Consider the following 12957-nt stretch of genomic DNA (forward strand, 5'->3'; position numbering starts at 1 on the left):
CCTGCTGGCATAATTGGTTCTCATCTTCTCAAAAGATTTTAGAATTTTTTTTTTTTTTCATTTTCATTGTTGACTTGATGTGCATGGTGCCACTCTGGCAAGAGGGGCTCAAGACACTTTCACAACAGCTCTTAGTTCTGTCTAAAATCCATCTTCCATCTTGAACTTCCAAAAAACAGTGGTGATATTCATAATTACCTGGCCTCTCTTGCATTATGCAATATTTTTGCATATGGATGTTATGGCATGGCAACATTATGGCAAGGAGTAGGCTTTCAGTAGACACTATGCATTGTGTCCTCTCCTCTGCCATATGTTAACTTATTAATATTATCTGCTCTGTCACTCTGCTTCTTCAAGACTGCTTTATCAGGAGATTCTCCTCATTTGGCCAACCTGTCAACACAAGCATCCTCCAAGGTATTTTTTCACCTTGGGCTCCATTTAGAAGCACCATCTTTATGTTTAGTGTCTGTAAAGATGACAATTAGAGGTTGTTACTCTGCAAATCCTCTTTTTTTTATAAATGAGATGAATGACACACAGTTAAAGGCAGAGCCAATTACCCGCACATAGGTTGTTCTTTGCCTAATATTGAACCAGTTAGCTGAAGACGCAGGCACATTTTTCCTCGTGGAAGCCAGAGTCCCTTAAGTAATGGAACACATTATGAACTATCTCCCAGAGTCTCAACACTTTAAGTTAACACTGTCATTGTGCTTAAATGACGGACATTGCATTCATTGCTTTGGGTTCAACTGTTGGAGCTTGCTTTGCCCCTTGAGTGTGAATTGCAGAGCAGCACTCCCGGCAAAGTGGAGGAATGACGAGCTCTAGAGTGAAGTAAGTGACAAAATTTTAAATACAATCAATCATCATGATGGCAAAAACCAAGAAAATAAGGGTCCGGGTTGAAAATAACCAGAATTATCCTTTAACCATGACAAACTCTGACTTTTCAAATTTAACTACAGTACACATTTATTGTCATTCTAACCACTGATATCCATTTGCAAATATCACTTTGCACCAACTTTTATGTCTTTTGTGCTGATAGGAAAATGAGAACAATTATTTATGTGTTCATGCATAATTCAATACCCGTGAATGCAAAGAATGGAAGAGATCCAGGGCAGAGGAAAACTGGTACATGGGGCTGGGACGGGGGGCGCAAATTCCTATCTCTTCACGTGTTACTGTAACTACGAGAGACCAGCAGGACTCTCCCGTAAACCACACTGTAGCCCTTTGATAAGACAAAGTAGGGCATCTTAAAGTCATATATAAAATTTGAGAAAAGGTTGGGTAATTAGCTTCTAATTGGGCTGTATGAGAGACGCAGTGAGTCATTAGCAATGTTTGCTTTGAAAAGAGGAACGGCTGTCACGGCCATTGTTGTGTTTGCGACGGCCCCCGTTGCTGGGGTGCGCGTTATGTAAGGGGACGTAACACGGTGCGGAGTGCAGTGAAAACGCGCCATTAGCCACCACAGCTACTGCGCAAGGCTTCAACATAACACAATTAGACCCTGGGGCCCACACAGTCCCTTTGTATCTGTGTGAAAAGGTCAGATCTGTCACCATTCTTAATAGAATACATTCTACAATACATTATTTTCTCTATCAGGATTTCTGATTCAGGCGTCTGAGGAAAATGAAAGAATGGCGATGTATATGGGGAAAACTGAGGCTGGGGATCCTTTTATGATTAGACTATAAAACAATATGAGTATATATGCATGTGACAGCAATGATTCACCAGACATTCAATAGTGAGAAAGGCAGATGTATGGAAACACAGAGCGTCAAGAGGCCACCAAAGCCACTCGTAAGTAAATTAAGTGTCATATTGATGCTCAAGTGCCATACGGAGACTCACACGGTCCCTACAGTAATGGAAGAAACCCTTCAGATCCCTGGATAAATATGTTAATCATTTATGTATACTTGACAAGCATGTACAAGCAAGTTTGTTCTCTATTGCTCATACAATATCATGCATGAATCAACTCAATTTATCACACAGGCCAAAAGCACAGACAGCGTGAAAAAAATCTAGATAAAAAAAAATAATATTAATAAAAATAATAATAACAAAAACATAAGCGCATATGTATTTGAATGGTGTTTTCATGAAAAGACGAGGGACAAGAGATTACTTATTATTCACATTCCATGATGGAGCAACGCCAAGATAAGCCAGGCGGATGGTGAAATCTAATCTGAACCCCAATGTTTTTGTCTATGGAATGACTAGCTTCTTATCGTCGGAGTGGGTTATTTGACCAGACTCTCTCTGTGGCTTAGCGAAGGGACTCAATCACGGCCGCCCGGCGATAGGCCTCACTTTCGTCCCCTCTCTCTCATCTTTTTATCTGGAGGAGAGGAAATGAAAGGATGGTATCTCGTACGCTCCGCGCCTTCGGTTCAGGAGACGGGGAGGCATGGGCATTTTCTCCGAGGCCTCGGCCGTCGCACGGAAAACAAGTGGTTTATCGATCTACGCTCCGAGAGCAATGTGCCAGCAGTTTAGGGATGCTATGGTCACACTGACTCGAGAGAGGAAGGTACTACGAGGTCTTTTGTACGGTGGCTGTCAAGGTAGGACAGACCCATGAGATAAATGTTAACACACTCTGGTGACTAGATGCATATCATTGCTTCCCAGTCATAGTAAACCAAAAACAGTCATGATAACCAATGGCAATGTTTACAGCTATGGAGTAACCCAGCTTTTGGCCATACTCAAGTGGTTTTTAAGTTTGTGCCCATCGTGTACATTGCCATTCTCCTTTACATTATTTCTGGTGGTTTCTGCACACAGCCAGTGCAGTTGGAGATATCGGAGGTTGTTTTTCTACCTTAAGAAGAAGCCATTTGCTGCCATTCATTTTGTACAGTACGAAAAACAACTTCCACAGACGTGAAAATTGCTCAAGCTAGATAATTCGATGCGGTAAGCGTGAAGCCTTAATTTGATTTTGTTGAAGTTTCTTTTATATCGTTATTTAATTGTGCTGGAGTACAATGTTTTCATATCAATGCACACATTATGTTAACGCTCTGCTTACTGTCAATCACCTGACGCCCACAGGAAGAAATGGGAGTCTCCACCAGGAAATAATCTTATCCATGTCACATCCATGTCTTCTTAATTGGGGCATCTTTGTTAGCCGGGACAGCAGTTAATTTAATATTAAAAAAATGTATATAAAAAATATAATAATATCTATTATCTGATAAAAAATATATCTAGCTAGCCAACTAGTTTGTGAATATAGGGGCATGTCTATTACTCCCCTTACTCAAAACTCAATATATCTTGTGGCTGCACTGCATTATGGACTAATGAGGCTACTGTCGGTGGAGAAATCGGTAAGGATTTCCTCCCTGTATGATTGTTCAACATTGGTGGGAAATGGTGAGTCGAGAAAGAAGCACTTGGTCTTTGATTTGCTGTCATACTCCATGTTAGATGTGTTGGAAATACCTTGAAGTGACGTTGTCTACATTTGGAAGTTATCCACAGGAATAAGAATAATACACCACCAATCAACAAAAGTATTCTTGTATGGATTTTTCTTTTAAGAATGTTATTCTCCCTGCATGTATTTGTAGTCATTGTTAAGAACAAGTTTATAAGCAGAGTCAGTGGATAGAGGTGATGGGTATGGATAACAGTAAAATAACAGAGACAGGTAAAGATTTGAGAGGAATGGAATCTGGACGAATAAACAAGGAAGGAGGGGACAGAAAATGTCAGATAGGAAATAGAAATAGATAGGACATAGAAAAAATAAAGGAACATAAGGCAGTAAGGTGGGAACAAAGAATATAGCTGGCTAGGGTAGTAGAGATGGAAAAAAGAGCCAAGGGAAGGAAAAGTGGGGAAGGAGGGAATAAAGGATGATGGAGCACACCTTAACACTGTCCCCAGCTCTCAGACTGTCCCAGAGTGTATGTTGGAACATGGAGAGATCCATCTGATGGCCTCCTCCCAGCAAAGCCTGGGGGGAGAAGATACTGATCAGTGAGAGCGCAAAAAACTATCAAGAGCACACCGACACTATCTGAATTGTCCTGACACAATGAACCCCACTCCGGGCTGCTCCAGGGAAACCCAAACAAAAACTTCAATTTGCAAAGAATGACTTGCAAATACTTTTTGACCAAAGTCTGACAAAGATACACTTACTGCCTTTGGTTTACAAATGTCATACAAAGACAAGTAAGGTGGGTGAATCAAAAGGTGTGAATCAAACTACACAGGCTACACCTACTGTGGCCTTACAGGTATTCAACATACATAACACGCCTTCCTCCCATGTAAACTGTTAACACAATCTAATACATGTCCCCCCCCCTGAAGCACACACATTTTGACTCTCTTTCACTCTTTGGACACGCACAACCTCATGCATATACTCACAATCTCATCTATTGCACAGCACCTGCTGGCCCCGCAGGTACGGGCTTATAAAAAGTGCATTACATAACTGATAATAAACTGCGCACCATCCATCTCCCATTCAGCTCGCCTCCCAATATCCCCGCTGCCATATCTGCTTATCTATTCAAGTCACTCTCTCATTAAATCAGCTTTTACAGCCAAACGGAGAAGTTTACTGCTTATAGAAGTCAAATACTATTCATCATAGAGAAGGCTGTAGTTATACAGATATACTGCATGTTTTAATTCAGTGGAGGACAAACACATCATTCCTCCTATCTGAATAAACATAGGCTTCTGCAGAAAAGAGGGGGGGGAAATTGACAGGCGAATTAATCTGCCGCCTTTTGCCAGCTGAAATGGAAGTCAGCGAGGCGATGCCTACCAGTGGATGCCCATCAGTCATCGGGGCCTTGTGCGGGGCCTGTATAGCCGAATGTGATGCTGCTGCACATTGGGAGGTAAGGGATGGGGACAGAGGGGTGGAAGGTGGTGCAGCTCTCTGTGTTTATTCATGTGAAACAGTGTCCCCTGGAAGCCATTTTGGCAGCAATGTATCACAGCAGGCGCTGACCTTTAGATACTATGCACAATTAAGCTAAGCTGATAAACACAACTGTGGATCTGGACATTCGGACTGGGAGGCAGGTGCTGTGAATCACCCTGGACTTCAGTGGTGAAACTTCATTTGTGCTTAGGTTAGTCTTTTCAAAGCCTATGGAATTGATTTGTTTGAAATGCATAAAAATATTCTGTGTGCAGAGAGGTAATTAGTTGAATGCGAGATTTGTTTGAGGCTGAAGTTCAGTGTTTGTTATGCAGTATTCAGTCTCTGTATTTTTACTGATGACGTGCTCTTTGCATCTTAAGCTCGATGCTTGTTGAAGCAGTCTGATCGTTATCAATGAGTAAAAGTCTTATTTGCATCCGCCTCTACAGGCCATGAAATCATGAAATAATAGCAATATCATACATTTAAGTTATTATCTGCAACTTACTACACTGGTTACAATGATTACACTACAGTGGTTACTTCCGACTTGATAGGTGAAATGCGTGTGATAATGTCATTTGGTCCTGCAACTGCCAGAGAGTAAAACAATAGACTCACGGTTGCAGCCATCTTCATATTGTTCCCATCATTTATATCAACATTAAAACGGATAAAAAGGATTTTTGCTTGCTTGGCCAACAGTTTAAGACTGAAAGAAAACTGGGGAACTAATTCGAACCTTTTCCATTCCCTCAGCATACAATTGTAATGCGCTTCCATCTCATTCATGTTAATTTATTAATATATGAAATTAATAGTAGAAGACAACCTGAATCTGGGTAACTGCAAATTAGTCCCTTTGCTCTGGTTGAAATATAGATCCAGGGGTCTAATAGGGGAATAAGGTGATGTTTGCAGACCAAAATGCTATATTTGTAGGAAAATGAAGTGACAAATTTACTGCAACATGGTCAAATTGTACACCAGGCATGTGGACTTTTATGTAGCAGTATAGTCAAAGTCTGTAACTTGGATCTGAACTGCAATTTCTGAGGGATTTGACTCCTGTTAGTGGTGATTCACCCACAGTTTTGACATACACAGTATAAGCTCGAAACTTTATTTAGTCAAACTAACAAGAAGGCTGATAAAACAGTACGCAGAGATATTGCCTTACAGCTAGAGGAAAGATCAAATAACATAGTTACATATTGTGCTATGTTATTTGATAGATCCAGCTAATCCCAGCAGTGCAGATCTACATGTACAAATACCACTCACATCCACCTGGCAAGAGAATATTGGGTTTCTAGCTATAGTTATGAAATGCATCACCTTGCATATATGTGGAAATAGCACAAACAAAAAGATGACACTGAATTACCATGAACCCACACAAGAGAAAATATTAACGCTCCCACACAGTATTAAAGTGCATATAGTGCATGTGTGCGCGTAGTGTATGTGCACACACTCGGGCATAAAGTCACATATTTAATAGATCTGCCAGTTGGGCTGTACAGTATGGTTGTTAGAAATCCTCCTTATCTCAGTATTCCTTATCCAAGCCTCTCTTTGCCATCCCAATTCGGGTTTTCAGCGCAGTATCCTCTGCTCTGTTCGGCCTCCAGTGCCACATAGCGTGTTGTTCAGATAGCAGAGCACTAACGAGTGATCCCCTTTCAGGCCCCCTGACAGACGAGGTGGGAAACATCGACCAAAATAATAGAACTCATTGGGAGATTTCCCAAGGTGCAACACTGATCATCTTAGCTGATACTGAATGGCACATACAATCCCCAGAGTCCAAAGGTCCAATTTGAAGCCCAGATGATTTCCACCCATACCTTCCCTGGCGATTTCAGCTACTGCCACGCTGGAACAAGCTAGGCTCCAATCTGTTTCCCCCCAAGTTTAATTTTGTGATCAGAGATTATTCAGGCAAACCAAGCTGGGCTGATTGCCTCGCAGTGGATTGTGGAATTATTCTCCTACCCAAGCAGTGGAAAACTAAATCCCTAGCTGTGGGAAAGTGAAGCTATTGTACAGCTTTTTTGAGAAATATCATTAGCCACGTGAAAGATGTGAAATGTGCCAAAATTACAGCAAATAACTATTTGTCATGAAAACAGGATCAGGTCTAGGCACTTCTTCATTTATTCCAGTAGTGTAAGGAAGGGAAGCAGTCGTGTATAAAGAGGAAACCTGGGGAAATGATTGCAGAGAATTGAAGAATGAGATGACAGGCTATTTTCTGACAACTTATTAAGATGTAAGTGGTGCTAGGGAGCTTTTTGCAAACTAAATGCATGTTTACAGTAATTGTGATTTAAGCATCAATTGATACATCCCTCAAGCTGATAAGCCACATTATAATCTTGCAATGTACAAGCATGATTAGGCCACCTGAGGCAAAGTAATTAGGTAAAGCAAAATCAAACGTAACCCTCTAAAGCTTTTTGGGTAACTTAAGCTCGATCCGCTAAGGCATAATCTTGAAGGGAAATACTGATGTAATTGAGTTTTGGGCTTATCCCTATCATTTCTCTGCTACTTCAGACCCACATAGACTGTTGCAACATGTCTTAGGGTATGTCATTCAAAGTCACATTATGATTCAGCACTCATAGGATTCCAGTCAGATTGAACCTCCAATAGATATTGCTTTGACCTTATCACTCAGGACATAATCAATGCAAACTGAGTGGTGCCAGTTATGAAAAAGCAACCTTCAAACTTTAAGGTTACGGAGAAGTATGTTTCATGGCAACAACAAAAATAGCTTTGCTGTTCCTTTCAAGTGGCACAATTGTATTGGTAGTAACAATTGTACTAATGTGGCTGAAACAAAATAGACTTGTCTCAATTGATAGCTGAATACCTTTTATTTCATTAATTTACTCACTTATCTTTGTTTTTGTTCATTTATTTACTTATCTATCTATCTATCTATCTATCTATCTATCTGTCTATTATTTTAACCTGATATTCAAATGATCTTTCATTAAAGGGCCCCTAAATTTTAACAACAAAGCTTTGCAATGCAAACTGGCACATGGATAATGGAAAGAGAGGTACAATGAAGGTAATAGTGAAAGTAAAAAAAATATTTTCACAGCAAAGTATCAGGAGTAAGCCCAGAATGAAAAAGCAACCTTCAAACTTTAAGGCTACGGACAAGTAGGTTTCATGGCAACAACAAATCTGTCGACTGTAACTGAATGAGTCAGTTTGTGTTCTGGGCAGTTACCTGTAAAAATTTGTCATTATCAGGTCTGACTTCATAAAAACAGCCCACCTACATACAGAATAACAGTGTGCATGTCTACAGCAAGGCTCAACTTTATGCTTTAATGATGTAAAAGCCAGGTGTTTACTTTAGATATCTATGGATTATTTGACCATGATAATAAACACTGCCTCTTCTCTTAACATAAAAGCGAGAAGACAGGCAGATGGATCGATGTACAGCATCGCACTGGTCTATATTTTGCTCAGTATCCGGGCCCAGGGAACATTTCATAAAGGCCATAGGGTCGGCTTATCACGGAGCTAAATGCCAATGTAATTATTAGTGTCTGGAGATAGTGGAAAGGGAAGCGCATCCTGCGGCAGTACACCATATTTAATTAATAAATGTCACTCTGTAGAGGGAGTGAGGGGAGTGCGTGAGAAAGAGAGAAAGAAAGAGAAAGAAAGAGAAAGGGAGGGAGTCAGGGTGAATACTGATCCTGACTTAAGTCCACAGGAGAACACAAGCACACAGGCCAAAGGGAGGTAGAAAGGCAAGGAAAAAAAACACACAGGAGACTGGGAGCATACAAGCATGAGACCATGTATGCGATTAGATTCTACCCTCGTTATAACCCTCGTTATAAAACATGCACCATCAGGGATGCGGGAAAGTGTGTGCGGTGCAGAGAGAGGAGGTGAGAGCTTTCATCGCTCTTCTCTTGACTCAAAGTTCACACAGTAGTGTGAGAAATTACGTGATCCTGAAATTGACACCGCGACTCAAAACAGCAGGTTACAACCTTGTGACATCTCTAGTTGTAAAAACAAATTTAAGAGGGTCTACATCACAGGTTCACTCTATTCAGCATGAGAGCACTCAAACAGGGAGTCGAAGTCATGTTCGATAAAATGCTAATAGAATTTAGGATTTTGTTTTGGAGCCTTGAGGATTTGAATCTAGCGGATAATTAATTGCATGGCCTGCTTACACCTCGCCCTTCACTGTAATGTCTAATGACTAGCACTAACATGGCTGACACGGTCATACTAGATGTAATCAACAAGCTAGTTTCAGCTTTACCACCCTACAGCAATCAATACAGGACATCTGCAAGCTGCTAACTTTTTTATCATTGCACTAGGAGTTATATATAATAAACATGCTCTTTTGTGAGACTGAACAGGTAGGTAATATATTTCAAATTTGCCTCGGATACAAAAAATGTCTCCCCATGGCACTCTGGCTTTCCAGTCAGCAGAAGTCTCCCTGGAGGCAGCTGAGCAAGACCAGCGACCTCTTACTGATCAAACTACCTTTACTGAACTAAAAGCGGAGACAAGAAAGTTGCACTCTCACGCCAGCACTGTCCCTTAACAGAAATCTGGGTGCTGTTTTGCTTTGGTGAGGGTCGGAGGGGTCAGGTGCCCTGTCTCTTTGCTTGCTGTCAGGAAGTATGCACACAACAGGCAGCTTGTCACACAGGACGCAATCTCCCATGATGCCCCCATGCTTCTTTTTCGCTCCTTGCCCCCCTCAATCACAGCCCCCCTATCTTGGAGTGGTACTTGAGTCAGGGCTACACCTGGGACCCTCTCGCCTCTGTGCCATTTCTGTCATTGGATCAGCTGCTGACTGTAGCCCTGTATCCCCGGTCTTTTGTTCTCTGCCTACGTATTAACTCTGAACTGCCTGGAGAACAGAAAGGAGTTGAGGTAGCTATGAAAAAAAGGAAAAAGATCAAGGTCCTGGAAGGCTATAAAAAGAAGATGGCTCTAAATGTTCCTTATGTAACAATTTCTTTCCCTCTCACAGATTTCTTCCGAAGGCGACACTCCTCGGCACACAGAAGTGGGTATTCTTGTTTGGAAACAATGGCAGGCGTGCTTCTGAGGCAACTGTTAAGCTATTGCAAAGCAGATGCTTTTTTCTCTCGCCAATCAATTTAACACCTACACCTCCCCTCTCCTCCTTCATGCTGGCTTTGCCTCATCAGTCTGAAATGGCACGAGGCATTTCTGCGTTGTTCTTTTGACTTACTCAAAGGACAAGAAGCTCAAAAATGTGTCTACTGAAGTAACAGACCTACCAAGACTTAATCACTAATAGGTTGGGGCGGGATATAAAAAGAATACTATAATGTGTATGGAATTATGTGGCTGTTAATGCAAAATGAAACGGGCACAGCGCTGCAAGGCAAGATATTACAGAAAACAATGACACACTGTTGCAGTATGTGCACACTCCCTAGTCTCTCCTACTTTTTGTATAAGCAATTGCATTTCCGAGGGTTTGTGAAAAAAGGGTGAACATTCGGAAAGTTTTTCCCTTCTGAATCTCGCGCTAGACAGCATTGCAAAGGAAAAAGCCATCTGTGTCTGACTCTTATCCCTGGCTTCTCCAGAGCCTGGATGAGCCTGAGCCAGCAAATGTCAGTCGGATAAAGACCAAGCCTGACAGACAGACACAGGAGTTTTGTCATTCCGTGTGTCATCCCTTTGCTTGCAAGCCCAATCTTTGCCGGTCTCAAAAGCCCTGAGATGATGGGGAAAGAAACATTCTCAGGGTGAACGTCAGGTTGTGTAACTCCTCCAAGTGCCACAATAGCTGAAACATGGAGGACGTGCACTATTCTGGTGCCCCTGTGGTCTTGGAGAGCTTGTCATTATCGTCTTATACGGTGTGCAGTGGGGTCGCCATGGAGACCTCACAAAACGCATCTCCTCTCTCCCCACAAAGGACATCGAGTTCTTCAACAAGAGGTCTTCAATCAGCCACACCCCTCCCCGAACCAACCCCGCTTTGGGTCAGAGGATATTTGATGTGATTCGATTTGAGATTCAGTTGAAAAGCTAGAGTACCCCAGACCACCTTGGAACAATCCCAGTTCAGGCCTCATTGTTTACAGGCTGTGATGTATTACAGTGATTCTCAATTCATATTTCATATTCATAATTTAGTACACATTAGGGCCATTCAATGAGATTTTGTCTCTCGAACCCAAATCTGAGAATATTTTTATTCCTAGATATGATTTCGTCCAGAATTCCATGACTATCTGTATTGTAGGTAGAGAGATAACAGTGAAACTATGATCAAAATAGTAATTCTTACATTCTCTATTTGTGTTAACTGCTTGTAAATGAAATAATGGTGAAGTTTAACAATTCATCAATTTGCTGGGGACCCCCTGGAACCCCCTCAAGGACCCCTGGTGGTCCATGGACCCCACGTTGAGAGCAACCGATTTATTAGACAGCAAAATGTCCCTACAACCTCTAAGCCAAAGAAAATATAAGTACATAAAATACAAAATATTGATAACTTTCTGCGTTTCAGCTAGCACAATTGGACAATAGCACTATTCCAAAGAAGTCTGCGAGATATTTAGACACTGCTGTAGTATGTATGCTCAATATAATGTGTACCCAATGCTAAAAAATCCCTGATGTTGAAGTGATATCACACCACTGATCAATGCAATCACCTGGGGAGGACAAGCATAGACTGTCCTATGGGAAACCAATGTCTTTTCTCCTTGGACATCGTTCACTGAACATTATGTACCCTGTTCTTGAGGCTGCAGTTGCACGAGTGCAGCATCAATAGTATTTGTCAAGTGGTTAACACTGATAAGAATACAAATCATTGCCCTGGGCTTGCTTTAAGGGTGGTTTGTCAGTGCAGCTTGTAAGACAGCACTTTCAGTAATGTACTCACAGACTGTTATAAATACAGCTGCGTGCTACCACTTTCTTAGCCTATCATTGTGCTGCATTTTATGAATCATTATGTTTTTATTAGTCATATTTTGGGGTGATAATCATGAAAATAGAGATAATATTTTGGACACTGCAATGTATTTTGTGTTCAGAGATAGTCGAGCGGTTAAATCCCCTACTTCTGAAACCTTCCCCTACTAGCCTAGTTTTCTCCCTTGTGTCTCCTTTACTCTCCCTTTCTATTTTCCAACTGTCTGAATAAATAAACAAATAAAACAATGGACTATCTTAAGCTGTGCATCCACAAACAACACGCAGTACTCCTGTAATAACGTCATACACCCACCCGACTGTTCTGTTCAATCGAACCTTGACCGCTACCTAGAATGGAAACAGAGATGTTCCCGATTCCTTGGACATTTTTAGCCGTTACATGGTGACAGAGGTGTACAGTCATTGTTTTCCTGGCAGGGGCACCATGTCTTGGGAGTCGAGCTCTGTATACCACTCAGTGTGAGGCGTCATGAATATTCAATCGGATGCTTGTCTGAAACCTGATGAGCAGGCAGCGATAACATCCTGGCTTTATTTATAAAGGGCTAAAGGGCCAGAGTTGGAATAAGGAAGATGTGTCAAGCGTAAGGAGACTCTCTTCTCTCTCTCTGTGTGTGTACATAACTGTATACATACAGCCCATCTTGTCTACCAGCTCACGATAAGTATAGATTGGCCATGAGGACATTGTTTGTCCAAGTCTGTCAGTTCTACGAAACACACCCTTGGTAAGGAACGTGCTCAGGTGAAATAAGGCTCGTTGAGAAGCCTCCATCCCCGCCTCTGTCAGGGCTTGGTGGAGCAGCCCAAAACAACGCCTCCTTCACCTTGCTCCGTTCCTCTCTCACCTATGACCTCCCACTGGCTCCATTACCTGCGCCACCCACGCGACCTCGAGTGCATCCAATCTCAGCGGTTACATAACAAAAAGATGAGTGTGGAGGAGATTAGAGGTGCAGGGGAAGAGGGCAGGCGCGAGGAACGAGATTGAGGAGGAATCTTCGCAT

The 12957-nt window shown here is 41.8% G+C and overlaps 1 protein-coding gene across 2 annotated transcripts in view; it reads right to left on the reverse strand.

The window, feature by feature from the left end:
- LOC139657854 (glucosidase 2 subunit beta-like) overlaps nt 1-12957 on the reverse strand; it is a 123249-nt gene that overhangs the window by 82049 nt on the left and 28243 nt on the right. Inside the window, exon 9 of one of the 2 annotated variants that reach the window (XM_071535801.1) lies at nt 3920-4006. The exons of the other annotated variant lie outside the window; for it this stretch is intronic. Within the exon in view, the coding sequence (XP_071391902.1) occupies nt 3920-4006 (87 nt within the window). The remainder of the gene's footprint in view (nt 1-3919; nt 4007-12957) is intronic. 2 annotated transcript variants of the gene reach the window in all.

This window comes from Centroberyx affinis, unplaced genomic scaffold, assembly GCF_046629955.1.
Source record: "Centroberyx affinis isolate AG114_WGS23_722 - 3 ecotype Tasmania unplaced genomic scaffold, CSIRO-AGI_Caff_v1 ptg002764l_1, whole genome shotgun sequence".
Classification (NCBI taxonomy): domain Eukaryota; kingdom Metazoa; phylum Chordata; class Actinopteri; order Beryciformes; family Berycidae; genus Centroberyx; species Centroberyx affinis.